This window comes from Enoplosus armatus, chromosome 7, assembly GCF_043641665.1.
Source record: "Enoplosus armatus isolate fEnoArm2 chromosome 7, fEnoArm2.hap1, whole genome shotgun sequence".
NCBI classification, from domain to species: domain Eukaryota; kingdom Metazoa; phylum Chordata; class Actinopteri; order Centrarchiformes; family Enoplosidae; genus Enoplosus; species Enoplosus armatus.
In genome coordinates this window covers 6,538,025-6,564,720 of record NC_092186.1, presented here as the reverse complement: position 1 = coordinate 6,564,720, position 26,696 = coordinate 6,538,025, and the positions used below count along the sequence as shown (strand labels likewise).

The window sequence follows — 26,696 nt, the reverse complement described above, 5'->3', positions numbered from 1 at the left end:
ATTTATTTTTTTAGTTTTTACGAGATATCTACATTTCACCCCATTCATATTCACGTATTTAAATGTAGCTAATTCCGTGGTGCCTCTGACGTGTATGACTACTTTATGTTATGTTGTACACTTAAAGTTGCATTTTGCTTTAGAGGTTGAAGTGGTTAAACTTCATTGACCTTCTTTGGCAAGAACAATTGCCATGTACATCGTTAGGTGAATGCACCTTGAACGCACCTTGGCTTGTCATACAGTTACTATAGAAACCAAGTATAGCCCGGGATAGCTAACGCTTGCTAGCTGAAAACAGTACTGGGACATGTAGTAAAGTTAGTTAATTTGTCAAAAATGGTAAGTTAAATTTCCCTGCTCAGTAACAATGATGCGAACGGCCTATTCTTTAGTTAGAAAGTCAGCACCATTGAACTAAAACGCTTGAACGGACCAAACACAGGATAACAGTTAGCATAAGAGTTAATGTTAGCGTTAACGTTACCAACTGCCGGTAACCAACAACGTTAGGCTGAATAAAGATTATTTATATTTGTTAATGTTGGCATTCCGGAGTAGCCAGGTTGAGTGATATACAATTTAAACCAGTTTTACAACAACAATAATCGGTGATAACTAGCTAACTAGTCAATGTCCAGTAAGTGAACATTGACTTGCTAACGTTAAAGCTGTAACGTTACGTTAGTGTTAGTAACGTTAACTTACTCGCTAATTTAACGTTACAGTGCGTCAGTTTATACTTTCACATACTAACGGTAACGTAGCTTACCGGTGAAATAGCTTGGTATCAGTATAACGAGTTGTGTAGTATGTTATGTTCAGTTGGTTGATCAATAGGCTCAGTCTGTGCTAACCTAGCGTTAACTGGAGCTAGGTGGTCCATACGGTTTGAGTTTCAGTGTGAAGGAGACAGAGTGTCTCAGCCTGAATGCTAGCTTGTTGACTAACATTAAAAGTCAGTTTAATTTCAACATACTGAAGAACAGTAGGTTGCTGTGGTGAGCACACAAAGAGCACCTGTTCTGTTTAAGTGTCCTCGAGAAAGGTACTGAACCTGGGGCGCTGGTCTCAATGTCCATGAGCATTGACTTAGTGGGTAAGCAGAAGAGAGAGGTCGTTTATTTTCTTTACCTACTCAGTCGGGGTCACTGGGCTTTTTCATGTTAACAGTGGGCAGAAGACAAGCAAACACCTTGGACATGTTGTCCTTCCCTGAGACAAACACACACACACACACACACACACACTAGGGTCAGGATAAAGTCTTCCATTCACCTGACTTGCATGTCTTTAGACTGGGAGGAAAATGGAGCGTCTGAACAGAAAGTGCTCATCTCTCTCAAGTTACTCTTAATTATTAGTCACTGTCATTTAATGCCACTCCTTTGCTTTTAAGTAAGCTAACACGCTATCAAGACACTGCCTGAAATCTTTAACCTTGATTTTGTGAGAACCAAGACTAAATGAGGAAAACGTACCTACCAGTCTGCCACGTGGAAAAACTAAACTCAGGTCTTTAAAGAGCCATACTGGTATTTTTGTATGCTTTAAATTAGCTCGCAGATTCTTGAAACTTTATTAGTTTCAATAATCCAACTCAGTGAACATCAATTCTAAGTTACATTGTTGGTGCAGTTGGTTGTGCAGTCTGCACTGCATTACTTCGCAACTGTAACATAACTTTGACAAACATAGATGTAGACTTGAGGTTCACTGTATTGCATTACCTAACTCAAGCATTTTTCAAGTCTCTGCAAGTTGATTGCAATAAAAACACTGACAGATGAGAAGGTAGGGAGATGCAATAAAAAATCTGAAACGCTAAAGGTTGCATTGAAGAATAGTTAACAGTGATATAAATTACATGTTAGTTGTAGTTAATAGGCTAAAATAAGCAAAACCTCTGATATGACCCCTACACAAACTTAAAGGACTGGTATGTGTACTGCAACAAACATGGAGCTGTTGACTCAGACAGAGTTGCTACTTGAATTGTAGTAATTTGTGTCTATATATGGGGCTAAGGCCTACACAAAGTAAGGGTTACTTTGTACCTCATTACTCTGATTTGATCTGTCCCTTGACTTTATCAGGATGATCGCTATGCCTTTCTCGCTGAGTGGTATGACCCTACTGCAGCTCTCCTGCGGCGCTACCAACTGTTCTACTACCCCAAAGATGGCTCAGTGGAAATGGTAAGCATTCGCTGCTGCAGTTAATATTCTTTACATGTGCTGTTAGATTGGCTGCTACAACTTTCTTAGTCCACTAATAAAGGTAAGGCTACTGTAGAATTAGAATTTATCAAACTTTTTATCCTTAAAATGTGTGTTATGTAACTTATGTCAAATAATTGTGGATGACTTTAATCAAATGTGTGTAGAATTTTGATGCAAGAACAGATGTTTATTTTCACTTCTCAGGTGCACTAGTAAAAGCATTTGAAAAAATTGGCCCTTGCAGACAGGTTTTATACTTATATTTTTCATAGGAATCATGAACTGCATGAAGCTCCAAAGCTAGTTGATTTTAATAAACTACCAATGTGCTTGTGTTTGTGTGCAGTTTGATGTAAAAAACCAGCGAATATTTTTGAGACGGACCAAATATGACGACCTCCATCCAGAGGACCTGTTCGTTGGGAATCGAGTGAATGTGTTGTCACGGCAGCTCAATCTCATTGACTATGGAGATCAGTACACAGCAAACAAACTTGGCAGCAAAAAAGAAAGGTATGACCTTGCAAATAATACCTTTAACTGTGGCTCATAATCTTTATTTTACATTATTTTAAAGAACTTTAATCTATTTTGTGCAGGATTGCTCACAGACATTATACTCTCCCTCACACTGTACTTAGTCCTCAGTGTGGTAAATATGATGGTAAAGGAAATTGCAGGTGTTGTGTAATTTTCTGTAGCATGTTGTGAAAACTGTTATGTTATCTACATAATAATTTAAAGGAAGGTCCTTTTAGAGTCTTATCCATTGTTAGTTATTGAATGCTTATCAAGCAGCATCTGCTATTGAACAACATCAGATTCCTAACGGAAAAGCAAGCAGTGTGACTTTGGTTATGAGTGTTTGACTAACTTGGCCTTAACTAATTTGATAAATCACATTTTATTTTGATATATTTATATTTGGAACAGATACTAAAACAGGCCACATTAAAGTCTTTTTTCTTCTATTTATTTATTTTTTTCATCACATGTCAGACAGCTTCAAATGTCAGAGATTCAAAATTTCTCTCCATTCTTCCAGAACTCTTGCTTTGATAAAGCCAGACGTAGTTACCAAGATCGGAGATGTCCTTGAGTTGATATACTCCTCCAACCTGATTGTGACCAAAGCCAAAATGACAAAGCTTACGTGGTAAGGTCAAAGCCTCACTGGTGGCGAGTGTCCAATAATACTACGAGTCATACTGTGGTAATGCATCAGACAAACACTTGTCAAAGAGGGAGACACAGGCTGTTTGGCGCCAGTGTCCTCACATAAACAGATGGATGGCTCTGCTTTCTCACACATATTAGGAACATATGGTGTGCCAAGGGGCAAACAAGGTCGGCATTTAATTAACTACTTAACGGTTTTATCAGGTGCTCATTCATGGTGCAATTATATTATCAAACCCATCTCAGTCTCAGACATATCAATGAGCATGATGAGCACTTTCCTTTTACATTTGATGGCATCAGTGTTTGTACGCACATGGCATCAGTGTTTGTATTAAAATGTTATTTTATTTCAATACTGTCACCTCAGAACTAATTCTGCACAGTTATCTTTTACTTGGGAAATAAAGTGACATGTTTTTGACGTCTGTGAATGTCTTAGTCTTAGTCAGTAGTTTGGTGCATAGAGTTCTCATTGAATACCTGAGATGATTTGGCCACTCATTAACTCCATGGTTTATGGTTTTCTTACATTACAGGAGCCAAGCGGCAGACTTTTATGTGGAACATCAGTCAAAGCCTTTCTTCAAGTGAGTGCCTGTAAATGATTTGCCAGTTTTGAGCAGGTGTGAGCCGGCAGAGAACATTTCTGGTAGCAAGGCCAGTATCATTAACAGAACCTGTGGCAATGATCCTAATGACATTGTAGTGACACCTCAACATATATCACACAGCTAACCTGCTGCTAGTAGGAATTCTACTTATGTGAATGAATTGTTCTGTCATTGCTCCATTTTGCAGCAACCTGGTGCAGTTTGTGTCTTCGGGCCCTGTGGTTGCCATGGAGCTGATGGGTGATGAGGCCATGTCTATCTGGAGGAGGCTCTTGGGACCTGCAGACTCTGCTGTGGCCCGGAAGGAGGCACCGCAGAGTGTCCGTGCCCAGTTTGGAACAGATGGCGTAAAAAATGTTGGACATGGCTCTGACTCACTTGCTGCAGCAGCACGAGTAAGGATGTGAAGCTAGCCTGTTAGCTTTACTCATGGTCATAGGTGCCCTTGTACCCTGTGCTCCACATCCCCAGGAAAGATTATGCACTCTAAAGTTGTTTTTATTCTGTTTGTTTTATTAGGAGCTTGAATTTTTTTTCCCATCCACAATTGGCCACGGTCCCTCTAATACAGCCATCTATACAGACTGCACATGCTGCATCATCAAACCTCATGCCATATCAGAAGGTAAGGAACATATACCTGTCTATTTGCAGATATTTATATTACCAATTCATTTATCTGTTTGTCTATAATGGCCCTGGTCTTTCTGTTAATGCAGCCATAAATGATGCACTCCACTGGCTATATTTGTTTCTCCCCTTCCACCTGTGGCTGTTAATGTGTTGAATGTGTGTCACACAAAGCCACTACATGGTTACCAAATTTGGCTTTGGATTTTTCCAAATCCCTGTCCTGATCCCTGTTCATGGAGCATGCCACTAGAGCTCTGACCTGTGAAATGTGAAATTCTCTGGCCAGAGCTGAAGTATGCACACAGAAAGTTGTTGACAGAGGAGAGACCTGGACTGGTTGTTATGGACGTATAAGCCCAAACACTCACTAAGGTCCCATATGAGTTAATGTAATTTTTATTTCTGATTTTAGTGCGTATCCTTAATGGGAATTTGTTTGGTATCTGATTTGGACCAAGTTTATATTCAGTTTACTTGAATGTATTTGTGCTTTCTTTTTCTGTTTTTCGTTTATGCATGCTAACATGCTAAACTAAGATGTTGATCATGGTAAACATAATGTTTGCTTAGCATCAGCTAACATTTCTGTAGACTCTTAGTCCCGTTGGAAAACACTTTACATGACATCATGGAGCCCACTCATTTTTTCCACAAAGAAAACTCCACTGAGGCGAACCTGGGAACGCTGTGAGCTGAGATGACATTTTGATTGGGAGATGCACGTCCTTGCTTGCGATGTTTATTCAAAAGGAACATCAGAAAGGAAGCAACACAATTAAACAGTCCCAGCAGAGAGGGCACCATTAATAGTATTTGTGTCTTTAAGGGTGTTTTATTCCCAGTGTGTAGACCTTTCTTATGGCAGGACATTTTGACCTATCAAAATAACACTGATAACGCCTGTGTGATATCCGGGTGTGCCGGGAGCCTGGTACACAGGCTGCATGCTGCTGGCTGGTATGACTTTCTACCACACCTAAATGGAAGAAAGCCATCATTAATGTTATTACTGTAGTTACACCTGTGCCTTTCCTGCTTTGACAAGTTGAAATGTTTGCCGTGAGAAAGGTCTATGAGAGAGAACCCTTTAAAAAAAAATGTGGGCATGCTTTGTTTTGCTGCGGGGCATAATTGAGCAACTGTTGAACTTAAAGTCATCCAAAACATAGTGTGCATTTGAACGGATGTTTCAATTAATACCATAGTTATTGATTATGGTTATCGTTTAAATCATTTCCCAAAGCGCTAGACAACAGCCGCAACTGACTTGTAGAGCTATTAATTATACATGCTCTCTCCTTGATGGTAAAAGCCCATTTTATTTCAACATTTCTACTGCAGGCCTGTATCTGAGGAGGAGTTCATGTGGACTTACAAAGTCAGCCCACGAATATCTCTGAGCTCATTGTGGTCCAGATATTTGCTTGCGACAGACATCATTTCAAGCAGGCTGTGCTGTCTACAGTATAACTGACAGTTCTTTTGCTCACCAAGACATGATTAACACACTCACCGTTGTCAAAGTCCTCCTACCCAACAAAATCAATTTCTGAGTAAATTTAAGGTGAGAAACTTGATGTTTTAATACTTTGTTTGAACAGTTGGTCACAAGTTGCAGGAGTTTTGAAAGGCAGTAATTCCTTGACTGGTCTGGCGTCCATCTGCCAGACTTAGTTCTTTTTCAGTCCATTTTTGACAGAATAGTCTGCGGCATTAGAGCAAAAAGCAAAAACTGAGCTCATAAGAATAATTCTGATTTTGTATTTTCAGTTATTTTGCCTGATTACGAGAGTTTGGAGGAAATTATTGCACTGTCATTGTTTAACAACACAATGTTTACCTTCAGACATCAGGTGACACCTTTGGTCTGAGCCAAAAATAGTCTGTCTGTAGTCCAGTCTGAGGGGTTTGGTCAGCTGAGCCCAAACTGGGATTGTGAGTCAGTTCAAAGACAAATGGTATCCTTGAAGAACAAACCAAACTGACGCTACAGCTACGTGTACAGGGCAAAGCCAATCACAGCGGTGACAAAGGACGTTGTGACTGAAAATGCACTCAGACATGACTGGAATAGAGAAGCTTCTGTTGCCAGGCACCCAGAACAGGATCTCCTAGCAACAGCACCAGCTGCTTTTGGGAGCCGCGCTGAGTGTGTGCCTATCCTAGACAGGCTGCTGGCTGCTGCCTGGGGACGGTGCAGAGCGCTCAGGAGGTGGTTACTTGCTTAATACACACATAACTGGACTGTGACCGAACGATTACCCAAATGCTGCAGCACCTGGTCCAAACTGAAAGCGGTGTTCAGATTTAATGGAAAATGTAGAGACCTACTATCCTGCCCGTCGAGTACACAGGCTACTTTTTATCAGGATGTCCGACTGAGATTATGTGACTGGCGCCCTCTTTCAATTACGTGCGTCTGCAGCAGTCTGACCTTCACTGTCACCGTTGCACCTTCGCCGCTGTGGTTGAAGCAATTTTTTACAATAATGTACGAGCACAGTGACGAGAGCTGCAGCTCTGTTTCTCCCTTACTAAAGGTTTGACTGTGTGGACAAAAATAAGGGTCTCTCCTCTTCTCTAATAGACAGGACATCTGTAAGACAATCTCACTGTTCTCTGTCCAGAGGAGACACTACAATGTGAGGTTGCTGCAACACAAGATAACACTTATGTCTGATACAGGAGCATTATGATGGCTGCACAGCACATTCAGTAATAATAACTAGTCATTTAATATAAATAAGAATAATGTTTGACCATGTGCTGTTCACATTGAAGAGTTTATTGTAGCACTAAACACATTGAATTTGTGTGTAGGAGGGATCATAAAAACTCAGCTTTGATGTGTTTTTCAGGTCTGACCGGGAAGATCCTGAACTCCATATCTGCAGCTGGATTTGAAATCTCAGCCCTTCAGATGGTAAAAGCTCAACAAATAGTGCTGCTCACCTGTCACTATGCTCATGTAAACTAGTTTCACACGAGTATTAGCTCTCTGCCCATATGGCCATTTCTATCTCAGCCATACTCAGAATCAGAATCAGAAATACTTTATTGATCCCCGGGGGGAAATTGTACAGTACCGGTACAATTTTTAGTTTCACACGAGTATTAGCTCTCTGCCCATATGGTCATTTCTATCTCAGCCATACTCGTATAACCCATATGTGCAATTGTATTGACTTTCTCTCATCCAGCCTGCCCTCATAATTGCAGTCAGCATCACTGCTGCAAACAGTGACCTCTCACAGTCCATTCGTTTTGCCACATAAGATGTGATGCGCATTTGGGGCCGTAGGACAAAAAATAAATCAATCATTCAGGATTTTAACACAGTAGCTGCATGCAGAGCAGATGTTGCATTAATAGGAATAAAATAAGGGCATATTAGCAAGTCATACAGTGTCTTTGTTCAAAGGAAATGATTTCATATCCTTGATGTTCTTAATGCATTAGTTAGTACAAAAGATCTTTTATGATAATGGAGCTGTTGTCCCAATTTCAAGCACATACACTAAGTGAAGTATTTGATTAAGGAAAAATCCTTCATTGTGTCCTCTGCTGTTTTATTCATATTTGATTTCCTTCAGTACATTGTTTGTATTCTATTCCTTTTTGAGCTTGTTTGTCATAAGTTGTATTTCCTTTTCACAGTTCAACGTGGACCGGGCCAATGCAGAAGAATTCTATGAAGTGTACAAAGGTGTCGTCACCGAGTATACTGTGAGTATAAACACTACGTTGTTGTGCCATCAGAGCAAGTACCCGCATCATAGTTCTGTCACTTGTTACTTTTGAGAATGAAAACACAAACGCTGCCTAATCTTTTGTAAAGATCTAGAAGAGTGACAAAGTCTCACACAATTTATTAATGACCAAATGTTTGAATTAGAGTCGTTGTGTATAACCATTATCAGTATCATTCTTCATTTCAAAGTCAAATGAATTATTAAAGTTAAACTGTATTTCCGCTCTCTCCCTGCAGAGTATGGTGACCGAGCTGTGTTCTGGACCCTGCATGGTCCTAGAGATCCATGGCATCGACACACCGCAGTCATTCAGGGAATTCTGTGGGCCCGCCGATCCAGTGAGTCAAATAATATCAAATGTGATTTGCTATGTCCTCATTATATTCTACACTAGAAGCCTGTCTGGCAAGTAAAATGTCAAAGGTTGGGTTAAATGTGGCGAAAATCAATATATCATCTGCAAATGATTATCCATCCATTATCCTTTTTTTGAATTGAGTTTTTCAAATGCCCTTCAACATCTGTTGCCAAAAACAGGCGTCAGATGTTGACAGAAAAGGCCATTTCCATATGAAACATACACTCAGTGGCCAGTTTATTCAGAACACGTAGCTAAAACTAATGCAGTGTAATAGAACAGCCCTGCAATAAATCATGAAGGTTACACTGAGAGGGGTTTCTAAAGTTTAGTCTACCCTCAGAAATATTTTTCCTATATTTAAAAAATTTGGCTTTTCTGCTGCTGAGTGAGTTTTTGTTGTCCTTCCTCAGTCGCCTGTTATATTTTAAGTTATGTGTGAATGTAGAGCCAGAACAGCCAGTTGACAAGACTCTGTCTTGTATCCTGCGTAGCGTGGCTAAATCTTTCTGAGTTGACTTTGTACTGTGTGATCGTAGTCTAGGACACATCTGCTGAGAAGTCGTTAAGCCTGGCAGCTGGAAGTCAGGTGAATGAGGAGCCCCATATTTTTAAATATGAACTGAGCTCAATATTTGGTTTTAAGCTCTGATTTGTTCAAAGCTGAAAACGTAATACACACCTGCTGGTTTTGAAGAATCCTGAATAAGACAAAATAAACTGCCGATGAATTGAGGAATGTTGTTTTAGCCCTTTCATAGTGTACACAGTAAAGATTTTGTGGCTTATGTGATTAGATAAAGGAGTTGTCCCGTGAAATAAACGTGTGTGTGTGTGTGTGTCAGTGAGAGTGAGTGTGTGAAAACATGCGTGTGTGTGTGAGTGGGTACTGTGGGACCAGTGCTGCAGGGCTGTGCTAGTGCGTGATGTGAAATCTAATGATAAGACGCTCTGCGTCCAGTCACTGTTTAGTTACCATCAAAATGAGTGATTAGACACCTGCACAACTCCCCGACACGTTCAGCAGATGACTCAGCTGTCAATCTTGTTAAAAATAGGTCTGCTTTTTTTATGTTGTCTAATTTCTCTGTTTTTTCCTTTTTTTTTCTTCTTTTCTGTTCTTTATTTTTTTTATCTATTTGTCAGTTATGCTGTCTGTTGTTGGCCATCAGTCCTCCACTGTCCACCGTCACAATGTCACTGACATTGCAGCCACAGAGTGGGAAAAGGGTTAGTTAATTGGCTAATGATTTCCAGGTCACATGACACTATACCACTGCTCATTGATGCTAAAATAATTATGCCTTTGCAACCGCCCTCTGTTATTTTATTAGTTATTTGCCTCAGGTTTGGTTTATTGCCAATAACACTTGAAGACCCTGTGTGCAGTATGTTTATGTGATTGTGTCGTCTTTCAAATTATCTTGATAGCGCACAATGTTCTTTGTAGAAAAATAAAAGTAAATCACAGTGAAGATCCCCCAAATTATATCCAAAGAAAGTAAACTCTAAATAAATCATAGAGAATTGCACTGGGACTGTTTTTCATGGTGGAATTATTATTATAAATAAATATATTTATGTTTATTTATGTTTAAATTTGTACTATATTATAAATGCCAGACTGTGGCATCAGTGTGTACGAGGGGAAATGTACACAGTATTTACTGTTAAATTCACCAACATACAGTATTTGATATAGTTCAGGCTGCTGCCAGAGGTTCTGTCCTTCAACTGTTTTCATTTGTTTTCTGCCTTCTTTCTCCATTAAAGCCTCTGTAACCTTTGATTGCTTTAGACTTTGCTGACCAACCGGGAGGTCGAGCAGTTTCATCACTCCATGACCTCAGACTCACCTCAGTATTGTCTGACAGACAACCTAAACATTAGCACGCCTGCTCTTCAGTCATTTGATACGCAAGATAAATGAAAGGTCACAGCAGCACTGAGATCTCTCAGAGAAGAAGAGGCTAGCTGATGAGGTCACCGCCAGGGCATGTGTGTGTCCATATAACATTGTTCTACTAAGTACCAAAGTACAGTACATTTTCTTGTCAAACACAGTGTGTAGAGACATTCCAGACGTCATTATCAGGCTGACAGATTGGACTGGACAAACACTGTAAAACCAGACTGTATGAAGAGGTCAGAACGTCTATTAATAGTTACGGGCCAATTGTTTGTGGTAAGAACAAACTATTGATTAATTGCAGTTGACTGAAGACTGATCTATAAACAGCACAGGCCTTGTGCCAATAAACACATGACTGTACAGCTGAATGGCTGGATTAAGTGACATCAAACACAGTTTATCATATCAGAGTTGATGGTAGAACAATTAGATTTTAATATGAGCAGAAACATCTAACTACATGACGCAAGCTATATGATGCCTTAAACTAGGCCTCATGTATTCACACCTCCACACCCTTAGCTGCCTTGCATTGCACTCACTCAGTCATGAGATTGTGCTGTCTTGTGATGTCCTGATATCAGAGTGGACAGTCACAACGGCCCTCTGTTAGCCAGCCCTGACCCGGCCTGTACCCTCTTCCATACTGTTTTCTTTTATAGTCTGTAAGTATACACTTTCCCTTTAAATCAGCAGCTTTAATACATCATCAGCAGTGTGTGGTACTCACAACATGCTGCGTTGCCTCACTTTGTCTCAACATTAGGTGATGAGTGTAAGAGATGATCAAATAAGCCTGAACTTCCTGTTACGTGAGGCTAAGATTGATACTATCCCTGCATCGTGTTGGTTAAAAATATGCTTTTCCTATTGATTTTTGACCCAGCTGTGTAATACTTTTGTGGAAAGAGATATCAGCTGTCCCTGGTGGCAACTCTGCTAATTTTAGTGCACTGTAGTACCCTCAAAAGATACATCTGAGGAGAACAAAAATATAGCTCCATTTTCCCTGATTACACAAGTTTGTTGTTGATTAAACCTAATGGTGAAAAGTATAACTATATGTTGGCATTGCTCCTTTCAAACTCTATGACTGCTGTCAAAGATAGTAGTCCACAGAGCTTCAATTTTGCCTGATTGGGAGACATTCACATTTTATACATATATAACATTTTGGCAATAGGCTTAGGTTCTTTTCTTTTTGTTCTATCTGGTCAATCTTTATGTTGTGCTAACAGACAGCTGTAGTTGTTGTAGTAGTCGTAGTAATAAAAGACAGCATAAAGTAATAAAAACACAAGAAATGAGATTGCAATAAAGCATTTATGATAAGATAAATAGAAACTAAGATACCAGATTTAGAAGCCTAGTGGTGGTCTAGGACGCTAGAGAACTGTGTCAATAATAATAACACTCCATCAGCCATTTGTACTACATACACATTTTCAAAATGCACGTGATGGCAAGATGTGTTTTATTTTATATAACACTGTTTTTTGTTTTATTTAAAACGGGCTATTTTAAAAAGTTGAAAGTCACCCCCAGACAGTATTATGTCAAATTGTGTATTCACAGGAAAGACGTTTGTCCAAGGTGTAGATGGCACTTTTATTCTGCTGCTTAGTTGTTAGAGTGACATACAATAATCCTTGATGTCTTCTTTTGTGACATGCAGAGATAAAACACATTTTTCGGGGGTTTTGATCACATTGGAAAGTCAACCAAAATCCTTTTTTTAGGAGTAGTACTTAAAATGTCTCCAGTAGTTGTTTACCTTCGCTAGCATGTAAATGTATGTGTGTGTATGCATATACTCTATTTGTATGTTTGTAAGTGGTTAGAGCAAGGCTGGCAGAGTAAAATAATGATAAAAAAAAGTTTTTAAAGTTTTGCATATTATGTTAAACTGAATTCTCAAAAACGTGCTTCGCAGTAGAATAGACAACACTGGCGGCCGTATGCATGTGACAGACTCCCTCCCTTCAGCAGGGCTGGACAGACAGCGGTGCATGAAGGATCAGACGTGAGAATTTCTGGACGGTCATGTAACCACCGGGTCACTCTGCCCCTGCCATTACTGTCCACAAAAGCCAGCATTACATGAGTCTAGCAAACTACGGGACTCATTAAAACCAAATTAAACTCTGACTGCAGGTCACTCATGGGTAACTAATGCAATTACAGAACAGCGCTTGGCAAAGAATTCTTTTATCACTAAGTAAATCTCCCCCTAATTTCCCCTTTGCCGTCTTTGGCTGTAGTCTCATGTAGCATGGGACACATAAACAGGCTACTGCACATTTTGCACATAGTTATGCACAGGCTGCTGTTTTTAGTTTCCATAATACCTGCATGATTATTACTCCTGCTTTCCAAAACCAGAATCCGGCTAAGCCTGACCCAGCATACTGCAAACTAAATCAATTTGACAGCCTCATACTGTATACTACTATAAAATGCGGTATGTACTACATACATACTGCATTTGTCTGTAGTATGTAGTAGGCGGCTCCGAATACAACATAAGAGTATACAGCCATGCTAGCAGCTCTGAGAGGCTGCACTTGGGCACAGCTGTGCTTTAGGCTAAATGCTAACGTCAGCGTTAGCAATGACAACTGATGCTGAGCAGGTATTATGTTAACCACGATCACCATGTTATGTTAGCATGTTAGCATGCAAATATTTGCCAATTAGCACCAAACTAAGACAGCTGAGGCTGATGCCACTAGACTGACCCCAGAACCGTTTGACCAGTTACCCTGATTGACTGAAAAACATGGTCGAGATTTTCCAATCTGAAATCATCAGCTCATAGACACCGCTGCGTTTGTTGTTCCTCTTGAAATTTGGTAACTAATTGTGCCAGCGCTGTCCAGGTAAAGCATTTTGTTCATAAAACCAGTACCATACAGTTTTTCAAAGTTAGGCTTATAGATCTCAAACTTCTACATGGTGTATGTACTTTTTTTTATAATTTCTTGGTCTAACTTTTTCCGGGATTCTTTTTCTCCTGCCTTTTTGAAAAATACATAAAATATATATATATGAAGCTACACCATTAATTCTCCCAAATTTGGTATCCAGTCAGCAGCAACCATTACTGTTATCTGATGATTTAGTCCATTTCAGAGTGGCACACATTTGACAAAAATAATCATTAAGAGAAAGCAGGTCATACAAGTGGAACTATGATAATCAAATATTGACATATGATAATAATTAATAATATTTTAACATCCTAAGCAAATGTGTAACTTCCACATACAAAGAGCTCAACTATAACTCAGTTACCCACAGTTCCTGTGATCCTTGAACCTTGCAACAATTCTTTTTCAGTCCAGTTTTCATTTGTGTATCCTTTGATCCAGGAGACTTGTTTTCCACAAGCGTTTTGTTTTAATAGACAGTGAATGGCTTGGAGGAGAAGACTAGGTTGATTTATGACCTTGAAACTTGTTCCTGCCTTTTGTGTGCGCTCTGATAAACCCCTGGAGGACAAAGAACTTGTCATAGGAAATGTTCCCCTGTCGTAAGACACAGTCGGGTCCTTTTCTCTCGACCAAATCTGAGACAAAACAAACCTCCCGTTTCAGTGGTTAGTTTTGATCAGTTTTAACTTTGATGTTGACCCTACTGCTCAAATCAAGGACAAACATACCTGTGTGAGGCTTTTTTTTAAAGCATAAAATATCACATTTTTTTTCTTCTCCCAGTATGTTGTGTAATGTTTGCTTTCCTTTAGAGTCTTGGTGAAGTAATTATTCACATATTGTCCCTCCCCTGATGGTGGACCCTGTGGGAGGGTTGCATTTCCTGGAGGCACCGATTAGCAAAGGCCAAGACAGCCCCACTCTGACCTTGGGAGTGTCTGATGTTGAAAGGAAATACAGACACTCAAGATAAAGCTGCTGCCTGGAACTTAGTGTCTCCACAATAGGTTGTGTAGAGTGATGAGAAAATACTTAAAGGTATGGAAATTGTATTGATTAGTTAAATACCTGTTGAAGTATTATAGCAAGAGCCTGAGACTGTGCTATGGTTAGCCTTTCTTTCATTCTGAAATGGAATAGGAAGCAATGGTAATCTATCCCACTATTAAGTGTGTCAAGCTGAGTGTCGTTGTTTTGTCACTTCCTCTGCAGGATCACATGTCCAGTTGCTGAGTAATCACTTCATAACATGCAACAACAGTACAGGATGTTCTGTTACAAAACTCCTATCACCCACACAGGACGAGATATTTTCATGTCATTGTTTTTTGTTCCATGTTTGTGATACTGAGCTAATAAGATGATTTTTGTTTCATCAGTGAGGGAATCACAGTCGAGATGTTTTCATTCAACAGGAAATCTGCCGGCATCTTCGTCCAACCACACTGCGTGCTCTTTACGGCAAAGACAAAGTGAAAAACGCAGTCCACTGTACAGACCTCCCTGAAGATGGTGTTCTGGAGGTGGGTGGCGTGTCACCGACACACGCACGTTGTACCCTCTATGTACCGCAGCGCACACCCACATCATTTCATCTGTGTCGTTCCTCTGATCCTACAGAATAGGTTTCCTCATTGTCTTTCCAGCCGTGCATAAATAACTACCTTGCATTTAGCCAAGAACAAAACCCCCGACTCTGTGAAGCTGTGTCTTTAGACGAGTCTCATGACTCCGCTCTGTGGGCTGGGGCAACCTTAGCTCACACTGGGTTTGAGGAGAACAAGAATGGCAGAGAAATTTGAAACAAAACCATTGTTTTGCAGGGAGTGGGTCCGGCCCATCGAGCGTCATTGTTCAGGAAAACTCCTGATCTGTGGCTTGGACAAATGCCTCCTTGTTAAACATTAGCCTGTGACTGACCGAGCTGCCTTTTTCCCAAGACTAGGACATAGTGGCCAAGAAAGGGCTTGTGCAGAGGAGAATTTACTCTGTGAACTTTCACAATGTCACTATTCTGATATTAGAGAGGAAGGACTGGCTTTGATGTTAATTCAGTCATTTTCAATTCCTTTTACAGGTGCAGTATTTCTTCAAGATTTTGGATGGGTGAATGCAAAGGAGAAAACATGTAACTACATATTCAAAGACTTCACAGTTGTCTCATTTTTCTGTTTATTGTTTCAGCCTTATGCAGATTAAATAAAGTGACAAGAGCAGACTCCTGACATGTGTTTTGATCTTAAACATTGAATTAAGTATTTTCACACCAACTAAACATCTTATTACACGGGATACTGCATTGCCTCTGATATTCTTTAACGTTTTGACCAGCGACTTTGGTATTGGATTCATACATTAAACTTTGAAAAAAATGTACAACTGCATAAATATAAAATTCTTCCACCATGAAAATGGCTAAAACATTCAATAGTAAGTAGCATCACGTCATGTGATGTCTCCAGCAAAACAGATTTCAAAGCACTGAGTTGCCACTGTTTCCGTGGAGGTGACAGTCTTCTAGGCTGGACCCACAAAGCTCTACACTATGAATTAAGAATGAACAGATGTAAGAGTATCAAACAGAAATGTCATCAAACCATATCCTACAGCTAAGGTGAACAACAAAGAAAAGGTGTACAAATGTATCCTTCCACAGTCAACTTGAACTTGGATAAAGAAACAAGCACAAAAAAAACCCAAAACAAAAGAGATTCCATGGAGCGCAGTCATTTACTCATACATGGGCCTTAAAGGTTCAGAGTACCTTAGTATTAGCTAGTATTTCAGTTAGTCAGAGCACATTAACACACACTCCACACACTCACATAAACTAACACACCTGCACACAGACACGAGCACACGCACACACACCTTGGACCACTAAAGCTGACATAAGACAGAAGAGATTACAACAGGACTGGACTACAGCACTGGACACTCCAAAAATATATAGAAACCACATTAGGATGAAGTACTTTGGGGACAGAAACACAGCTCGCTACACGTCAGTAGTGGAATTGCAGTTTTACAGTAACAGATGAACACATCCCATGGCTCAAGGAATATTTTCATGTACAGTAGAATAAATATTTGCTATTGCTACTCTTGTATTTTACATTCTAACCCTCGACAAACACACAGAAAAGCTAATGTAAAGCACACAGATTAAGTGTAGGTCCTGTATATTATGAATGTTCAAAGACTAGTGGTGTTTATCTGAACTCTTTTTAAATCGCTCTACATTTTATTTGTTTCAAAATGAGAGTGCTCATCGTGGCTGAGGTCACGAGCTGATTGTGAACTTAACATCAAAACGTCCTTGGTAGCGGTCTTTCTCACTGTAGTCGATGTTTGCTCCATATGCTTTGCACTCAATGCGGAGCTCCTGGTCGAGGGTGAGGTTGGTGAACTGAATGGCCACCAGAGGCTGCAGGTACTGGGGCTGCAGCAGTTTGCCGTAGTAGGGGTAGTACTGAAGGGGGAAGCCTTCGCCTAAGCCAAAGTACTTGATCTCTCCAATCTTGCTTTCATCCTCTTCCCTCTGCAAACACAACGGTTGAATTTGATTTAAAATCTGACCTTTTTACGGCATTAATACTACAGACAAATACTAGTATATATGTATAAGTACATCATGGTCAGATGCTGTCGTATCAAACTTACCTTATTTTTGCAGTAAATGGGGATCAGGTTGGGCTGTGCTTTGGCCTGCAGAGGCTCGGGGAGTGTCTGATTGCTAGCAGGAGCCTAAACAAAGAGAGACTGGTTGATGAACGACATCCTGAGCAGTTGGTTTTGTTAGGTTTCATGGTTTTCTTTGTGGCTGGAAGCAGAACCAGACTGGTGCTACAACATGGTTTTACATGGTGCAACTTGCATGCAACTTTGTGTGATTTGAGTTTATTTGGAATAGCGTTGAAGCATGTTGCCACTTTGATTGCAGCAAGGGTCAAAATGTATCCTTAAAAGTTTGAGGATGAGTTTGGGGATGATTTAGCATCTCGTTCCATTTGAAACAAAAAGGATAAAAATCGATGCAGCAGAATCAGAGATATCGTATTTTTTATTCCATACATTGTTCTTTCTTGTCAAAATCTGGCGCCTACATTACCCACAATGCAACTATGACTGTCGACAGTTTGTTCAGAGTTTCGGGTGTGTTATGCTATTAGGGTCAAATGTAGCCTGGAGCTGCTAGCCTCAAGCAGAGATGAGGAGCGGGATACAGAGGTCTGGTAAGCTCACTTCCTTATAACTTCATACCCTCAGACTTTTCACATTTTCAGACTTGTAGTCTTCAGCCCCGACCGACGCTGACTCAAGTGACATCACTTGAGGACATTTATCAAACAACTTTGCTTGCATGTGCAGAATTACTCCCCAAAGACCTGTGTATAGTATAATATCTGTGGAATTCCTCTTTAAAGAAATGGAGCCTCTTCAGAAAGAAATTCGATATCCGAGTGATATACAGACAAAATGTGGTTTGAAAATGACTGAGCATCCTACATATACCTGTTCTACTTTATGTGGAGGTTTTCATGAGGCTCTAGCAAATCTGCAGCTTAAAAAACAATCCACATCCCATTTGTTCTGTATATATTGTGTTTTTGCTGCATTCAAGTGACATCAAAACTGAAAAATACATCCAACTTGTAGTCTGCAGCTGAAGGCATGAAAATTATCTTGTAAACTAGTAATGAAGACCAAATGTAATAAAATATGACTTTTAAAAGAATGCCGGATTGATTGCTGCTGGCTAAGACTGATTTAGTGATGTTTTTGTGCTGCTTATTTCTACCCAAAAGTAAGACACATCTAACAAAGAAGTGGCTCCTTTCATTCATCCCGACAGATTCATCATCAGGTTGGTGAGTCACATTAGCTAACCGTTTGCTTCACACTGTATGCTACTATTTTTACGACTGTGTTAAATCGTTCCTTTAAAACATTTCATTCCAAACTCGGTTGCCGTTATCAGTGTGACTGCACCTATAATAACAAAAGCTATAAAGTGTGCAGTAAACCTACCCTTGGTCTGAAGTTGACGATCCTGTTGAGCTTGACGATAATGCACGGCTTTCCCTCCTTGAAGCCAAAAGTGGGGTCGGTCTCCCCTGAGCAGCTACCGAGCAAAGACTTGCTGAAACGGCAAGCTTTCCTCTGTCCCACATCACTTTCCAGACTTCCACGCTCCCTGTATGACTGAGGAGTGTCTGCAAAGAGACACATTAGACCTGTTAATATAAGTGAATACCTCACACGCAAAGCAACTTTTCAAGCAAATTCTTACTAGTATTTACATGAAATTAGGAGAACACAGAATATTTTAGATGTGCTATTGCAGGCTTAGATGTTTCTTATGAGTATTTATTGTCGGGTTAGTCATATTGCCCTGTGTGACTGGCTTATACTTGCCTCCACAGTCTTCAAATTTCATCTGATCAGTCTGAAGCTGGTCGTCATACTTTTCAAGGAAACTCTTCATGCTGCTGATGTACTTCTCAAATGAAACATCATTGGACTTGGTGAAGGCAATTTCAGATTTGTCTGAGCGTGGGGTGTGTGATAAACCTGAAAACACATACATTTGTTTTGATTTAAAAAAAAACACAACAAAGTGGATAAAATTAATTACATGCAACAACTTGAGGAAAACACTATAAAACTGTTTTTTGGTAGTAGAGTGAAATCCCTGACAGACGCTATCACTGTATGTATATCTTTGTAGAACCCGGAGAGAGTCTCTGGTCTATTGTCTTAGGACAACACACAGTGTAGGGTCTTGGGGATTTCCTCAGATGGTCTCTGTCAGCTCTTTATAGCAGTAATTTTCCATAGACCTTGTGCACAACGCCTCAGCGAGGCGTGGCATGAATAGACTGAGATGGGTAAGAGGAGTGAAAGGAAACATGACAGTTCTGAGCCTTGTTCCCAGCCTCACTGCTGGATCTGTTTATTTGTTGCCGTAGTTATGAGCAAGATCCAAGTTGTTTTGTGCAACAGAGACGGAGAACTAACACTCAGTCATTTGAATTTCAGTGGTGGCTTGTGAAAGTTCACCAATCCCCTGCCCCCACCCATCCACTCTCACGTGTGTCTCTCTCACAATGGAAACTTTTAGCCCCAGAGTGAGAGGCGGGCTTGAGCTCTGAAAAAAAAAAAATCTAACTACTCCCTGCTTCCTTTATCTTGCCACTACTGGAAACTCGCTTCAGCTCAAAGCGCTCCACATTTCTTTCTCTACTCTTTGATTGTCAACTGTCGTGGACTGCAAACTAACCCGTGTGCATGAAGCCAGTCATTTACAACGGCTGCTAAAAATACTGCCAAGGCTACAGCATGTGCTGTGCAAACAAGTACTGGCACAACAAGGCCGGGCAATTAAAATCTGCACCGTCTCCTAGCTTGCAGGAAATTTCGAAATGCTCGTAGTGTGACTGTGGCAGTGTGTGATGTTTTCACAAGATTACAGATTAGAATTCTCCAGAAAAACAAGCTTATGGAGGGCCACTGAGCTGTGGCAAAATCATCTTTTTCAAACAATCAACTACAAACTCCAGTGGCTGCCACACATGTGTATGTTAACATGTCGGCCGTGACACAGTCAGAGCACACATGAATCGTTTTAGTCACAATGGGTGTAAGCTACAACAGTTCCCCTGTAGCCTGAGGGAGGAAACATTGACTGGCTGAGAGGAGTGAAGGACAAAATGGCTGAACCTATGTAAGGTCAGAAAGACTTCTGATAGAGTAGCTGCTTAAAGGCACACCCCAACAGTCATTTTTAACTACATGAACCACAAACAGCCACGTCTTCACAGACACTCAGCCAAAAATGTGACAAATTAGCGTGAAAGAGAACTACTCTGTCGATTGCTGCTGTTTGCTTTACCTTGTGAGCTGATGAAGCATCCATTACTGCACTCAAAAGGGCTAAAGTAAGAAGGTGAAGAACATATTTACCTGGGGGGGCGACTCTGTCCTGATAAGTGGGCTTGTAGTTGCTTAATGTGAGCAACAGTGCCTGAATGGTCCCGATGAAAATTCCAGCCAAGCATCCGTAGAATATCACGTAGAACAAGAGGATTTTAACTGTGGGGGGAAAAGGCACATTTCATTAATAATGTCAAACGATTAGAACCCCAAGGAGAAGTAGAGCAACTGATTGACCTGCAACTATTTTGATTTATGGAGAAGAATATGCCAAACATTCTCTGATTTAAGTTTCTCAAATGTGAGGATTTGCTGCTTTTCTCAGTTTTATACCATCGTTCACTGGATTAACAACCATAAGGTCAGTTCCTTAACTTGAAATGACGTGAATGTGCCAGATAATGTGATCTAGCTCTGAAATGTTTAGTATTTACAACCTTCAAAATCTGGACAAAACCTCCAGAGGCAAAGAATTTCATTTAATAGATCCTCCACAAACTACTTCCACGCAGTATGATCCCTTTCTCTCCTCATCGTGGAGGCCATTTTAGAACAATGGTGAGTTTTTCCACCTAATTTAAAATTTACTCCCAATTATGCAACAGCAGGAGGGCTGCACTCCCAGTTCTACAGGATGAGTCACTAGGTATTCCTGTCAGCGCCACAGCCACCTCTCATGCAGACCCTTCCCCCGCAATGCCGCCACTCACAACAGGTTTGACATAAAAAACACTGTCCTCACTTCACTGAACGACAAGGTTTAATTTTGTCTTTCCCTGGCTTTATACGTGCCGTTGTTGCAGACAGAAACTTGTGATTAGCATTTCTTGTTTGCCTACTTTCAGCAGGGAAGAGATGATTCAATATTTAAATGTATACTCAGTGGGCTGTGTGTTTTATGTCAGTAATTAAATTTCTTTCACCTTTCGATTAGCCCAATTGTTCTTGATTGTATAGTTACACAACACTGTATCTATACCACTCTAAGATGTAATACTCTGCTCCTGATTGGCGTAAAAAATGTTTTGTGGTGATCTCAGACATCAGAGTATCTCCAGAAACTGCATGTGGCTCGAGTAAAAACAGGGTATCCTACTACCAAAGCTCTCATGAAACCCAACATTTACAGCGTATAGTCTGATCCTACTGCATACATTAAAAGCGGCCGCAAAAATAACTTAACTCTCCTCTTTTTGCAGTAATAGGTTTATCACATTCCCCATGCACCTCCTGGGAGTAATTTGAATATTTAATATATTAACATATATTTTGAATTGATGGAAAGATCTTACAATTCTGCATATTTATGTTTCTGTTGAAGGAATGTGACCATTCAGAGCACAGGGCCTTGAGATTGTGAAAAAAGTCTTTATTTTTCTTCTGGCTACCACAAAACTTTCGATATCAAATCTCATTGGGTATTTGAGGCCAAATTTGTCTCTATCTCTGACACAATATCAGCCATCTTCTGGAATCATAACGATTTTGGGTTCCTGAACAGTGTTAAGTGTTTGCTGTTGTTGTGGCACCTTCCCAAAATGTATTTCTGCTGCCAGTTGTGTGTCCAAATCAGCCACTGTGAAACCAGTTCAGCGGGTTGATAACAGGTTCGACAGCCTTATCTCCTGCAACAGACTATAGAGTCTGCAGGAGATTCAGTTGGCTCACTGGGCCTGCCCTCTCCGTGCCTTGTGTTACTCAGATAGTGTGAGTTTTTGCATTTTAAACACATGAGCAGTGTTTCCAGCACATGCAATCAAGAGCATCATCCATTCATTTTATGCTCAGAGGCTGACGCATTAGTTGCAGACAGCACTGTGCATACGACTCAGTTCCTCTTGTACCACAGCTACAAAAACTGAGCACAAACAGGGACGTCTTGTGAACCTTTTCCGAATAAAAAAGTTAAAAAACATGAGTAAAACATCTGAATAATTGTTGCACAACCGTAGCAAGATCGCTGGGTGATGCACCTGTTGTGGAGGAAACTACAGGCCGACACTCGTTGATGGCGAGTTGTGTAGGATTACAATCACGTGTGCTGATTTATTCAGAACAGGCCGTCTAAGAAACAAAAATGTTGCGATCAGCACCTGTCGTATGGGTGAGTAGTATTTGCAAAACGATGGATGCAGGTGAAATTCAGGCAAACAGGCGAGTGAGACAGTTTGAAGTTATAACTTGTGTTACCTTTTTGTCTTTGACTATTCCTTTCAGTTTAAATAACATTTCTTAGCTGGTTAAAAGGGACAACAGGACCCATGTGGGCATATTTATATTCATAGCCAATTACCTGAGATTTATGAGAAAGACGGGGGCATACATTTTGTGTGAATGCACAGTGGGTGACAGAAGCGCACACCATTTTGTAATGGTGGTAATGCCAGATACCAGAAATGTAAATAGCACAGAAACTGGCCTGCTGGTGGAGAGAGGCAGAGTTTGAATGGAGAGCACCTCCCCCACCAGACTGCTGCAGCGTGTTGTGAAGGGGCCGTCGCCACATTCACACCTCACTGAAGCCTCTCCACTTTTTACTGACGGGGTTTTATTTATTTATTTATTTAAAAAAATAAAAAAAATTCCTGTTGAAGGCTAGCCAACGCTTTCCTCACAAGATTCAAGTCTTCAATGTCGAAATGAACACACAGAAACACTGGTAGAGAAGAAACGACTCTGACACACGCCATTTCCTATATATATATTTTTTTTTAAAAACAACAGAAATGGGAATGGTCTACCTCACACGGCGCCTAGCTGTATTAAAGTACATCTCTTAAATTGGGACTGGCTGCCTGTGATGGTGTCTGCTACTCAAGGGCACAGACTAATACCTGTTGCTTTTAGAGCAACATCGCTCTTTTTTTTGGTTAGTGCGACACCACTCTCCCTCGCGACAAAGACCAACACCGAGCCCGTGATAGACGCACACTAACGGTAAAACTACGGGACTCTTTATAACGCGAGGTAGTTTGACGGTTTCACCTAAAAGTGGCTCCCCTAAGTTCGCCGTAAACTCGCCATCGACTAGACAGAGCAGCTATGACGGAGACACTACGGCGACGTTACTGTGATTTTTCTTTCTGACGCCGGAGAATGAGCATTTCTCTGATATAAAACGGTTTATTCGAGCTTTCATAAAGCTTTTGGGGGGAATGGGCGCTTTAAAAGACTAATGTCTCCTTTCTTTTGAGGAAGAAAGAAAAATAATAAGTCAGAGACGGAGAGGGGCGGCCCTTGAGACATGTGAGTCGTGATCTGTTCCACAGCACCATGTTGCCAAGCGGTGTCTGGCCAAACCCGGCTGTTTCACACAGGGAGGGGGGGGAATAAAAATGCCATTTATAATTTGGTTTAGTGAGCTTCATTGGTACTATATAATGGCGCGGGCTTATCCTATCAAATCAACAACCACTGCTGACCGTATTAGGCGAGCATTCCCCCGTCTTAAAGTATTGAAAACAGTGGTAAAACGATTAGAGCTGGATCCATTAATCTTGGGTTTGAGTGAAAGGAGGGGGGAGAAAGCATAGCCGGGCCTGTACACGGGAGCCAGAGATTAGCTATTCAGTTTGTGATGGGAGGAATAAAACATTTTTAAAAAGTCCTGTTTCTCCTCTACTCTCATTAGTAAGCTAAAATACTAAGAGGCGGACCACTGAGGCACACAACAACCCAACCCAACTTTCACCACTGGGTTTAGTGAAAAGTCCTGGCCCACCACACACTGTCCTTCAGGATGACCTTTTCATAAAGGACGTTTATTAATGAGTGGCCCGGTGTGGGCTACGCCTTGAGTAATCACTTCCTATTGCAATGTATTAATCATAAAAGCCAATTGCCTAATTTGAATCTTGTAAAAAAAAACGCACGAGCCAACGTTGAACAGTCGAAGCAAACGTGCAAGGGGACAAATCATTCAGCTACAGTGCGAGTTAATTGATTTTTCTTTATAATGAGCCATATCTTTGACTATATTCGACCTGTAGCGTGTCTGGCAGGCTGACTCTTGTGAGATAAGCCCGTTTCGTTTTTCACAAATTAGTTTATTCTGATATGACAGACCCAACTTCAACGCACGCACGCACACTCACACACATACATACATACACAGCCTCCATTTAAAACCGAAGTCACGACGCAGCGTGTCACAAGCGGTGAGATCTAACAGGTGCTGTCTGTAACGTTACAGTAGGGAAATGGAGAGGGGAGGGAAGAAAAATAAGAAAAAATCCCCACTGAGCACCGACGGTTTCCACTCTCTCTCAGCCAAACGTGCTACATCACTGTTTATTTGACATTGTACCGTCGTGTCTAAACGGCAGCACGCCTGTTAGATCAGTAAAATAAAGGTGGAGAAAGGGAGTACTTACACCAACTGCCCCCTGTTCGTCCTAGAAACTCCTTCTTCTCGGAATTCCACAGAAATGCCCTCCATCCTCCGTCACTGTCTTTATTTCCCGACATATTAACTCCCCGGTAATATCCCTCTTTATTCGGTTTGTCTGATTTAACGGTTTGCTTCGGCTAGTTGTTGGTTTTTGTTTGTTTAGCTCGCACTGTTGTCTGTACCTCAGAGGAGAAGCGAAAGGACAGCTTCGCACCCGACTCCGCCAATTGTACCACACACAATTTATCTCTCAGGGAAACCGACTCCGCCTGCAAACTCCCGTAATAAGTTACCCCCCGAAGAGGGAGGGCTGGGTCTAGCAAATCACAATCTTCCGCTGCTTTTTGCGTAAGAGGGAAACGAAGGCGGGGAGGGGGGGTCAGTAATGAACGTACAGAGACTGTGGGGCCAACTGAAAATGTCCAACAGTTGCCGCAAACGTTTTAAATGACGCCGGTGCCATGGTTACCAATGATGTCTTTAGTCGCACCCCTCGTGTCTCCAGACTCTAAAATGGCGAGAAACAAAGCTAAACGTTTGCTGTCAGTAATAGTAATGAAAGGTGGATGAACTATGTTCTACTAAAAGAGGCATAAACTGATATTAGCTATGATTAGCCTTCACCACAGGTGTGCCAATAACTAGCTTAATCCAACAGTTGGTTATTGCGTACTCTATACATTCAGACCCACCAGTATGGCACCTAAGTAAGTCAGTTAGTAAGTAAGTACTTCTCTCTAAAGAAACTTGTTTTAAGTACTGCTACAAAGGCTGTTGTTAGGTTGAATGTCAGTTAGCATTCTTTATTTGGGGGGTGGGGCGGGCTATAAAAGTGGTCAGGCAATTAGCGCCTTTGTTTTCAAAGAAACAAGTGGTTACAAACAAGCCGAATTCTAGCTAAAAAAAAAAAAAAAAGGAAGCTGAAACGTATGAATGTGTTATACAGGGAACAGACTGGGGCGTAAAGATGGCATGCCAAACACAAACAAACTGCACTGAGGAAGAGGAACAGCATTCACAAGTTAAAAACTGGCCAACAGGAATTTGAGAGGCCCCTACTTTTAAGCTAGCTTCTGTTCCACTTTCCTCCTCGCCCCAGCCTTTCTCTTTCTGAAAAGCTTAATCATAATATTTTGGTTAACTGTCCATACTGCAGTGATAGACAGGATAACTTTGTTATTTTAACTTGGATAAAATAATAATTTTGTTAGCACTAAGCATCAACAAGTCTTTATACTGCCCCTATGGCTAATGCTGTGGTTGCTAAATGCTAACAAAATAGCCATGTCTGGGGATAAAATTAGGAGGTGGCTGTTCAAATGTTTCTGTCCAATTCAAATATTTTGACCGGAGTGGAATTTAACACGTAGGTCTACAGAATCAAAAACATTATTTGTTTTAATTCAATCAGGAAAGCCTTGATCTTTTCACAATTAGTAGTCCATATGTAGTTGAATCGGACTCTGGTACTCTACCTCAGTGTCACTTGGTCATGAGTCACAAAGTGATGACACCGTGTGCCGGGAAGTCAGAGGGTGACTGCATGATTTCGCACAGACGCATTGCTTACCACCGCTGACTGTGTTTATTAGTGAATACTTCACCCTGTATAGATTAAAAATTTCACAGAGGTTTGAATTGAACTGCATAATACTCATTTTCATTATAGCTATCCCATTCCTATTATCATAAATTGTGTCAAAGGTACATAACAAGTCTATCCTATAACTTTATCCAGGGTGTCTGGAGAGTTGCTTAAAATGTAGT

The 26,696-nt window shown here is 40.7% G+C and overlaps 2 protein-coding genes across 3 annotated transcripts; one reads left to right on the top strand and one right to left on the bottom strand.

Annotated features, from left to right (window-relative positions):
- Nucleotides 1–258: 258 nt before the first annotated feature.
- Nucleotides 259–16,102, top strand: nme7 (NME/NM23 family member 7). 2 transcript variants are annotated; one of them, XM_070908254.1, is made up of 12 exons: nucleotides 259–342; nucleotides 2,097–2,198; nucleotides 2,569–2,735; nucleotides 3,268–3,378; nucleotides 3,941–3,991; nucleotides 4,203–4,410; nucleotides 4,535–4,640; nucleotides 7,507–7,571; nucleotides 8,306–8,374; nucleotides 8,637–8,738; nucleotides 15,019–15,126; nucleotides 15,681–16,102. In XM_070908254.1, the coding sequence occupies exons 1-12, from the start codon at nucleotides 340–342 to the stop codon at nucleotides 15,711–15,713; spliced, it is 1,125 nt and encodes a 374-aa protein (XP_070764355.1). In that variant the 5' UTR covers nucleotides 259–339; the 3' UTR covers nucleotides 15,714–16,102. The 2 variants fall into 2 exon arrangements, with proteins under 2 accessions (XP_070764355.1, XP_070764356.1); XM_070908255.1 differs by lacking the exon at nucleotides 15,681–16,102 and having other exon boundaries at nucleotides 14,983–15,117.
- On the bottom strand, nucleotides 15,743–25,140 carry atp1b1a (ATPase Na+/K+ transporting subunit beta 1a). The gene is made up of 6 exons (XM_070908257.1): nucleotides 24,913–25,140; nucleotides 20,570–20,698; nucleotides 19,022–19,177; nucleotides 18,635–18,819; nucleotides 17,267–17,350; nucleotides 15,743–17,144 (listed from the first exon to the last, which is right to left on the bottom strand). Exons 1-6 carry the CDS (start codon nucleotides 25,004–25,006, stop codon nucleotides 16,887–16,889), a joined length of 906 nt encoding a protein of 301 aa, XP_070764358.1. The 5' UTR covers nucleotides 25,007–25,140; the 3' UTR covers nucleotides 15,743–16,886.
- Between the last annotated feature and the right edge of the window lie 1,556 nt (nucleotides 25,141–26,696).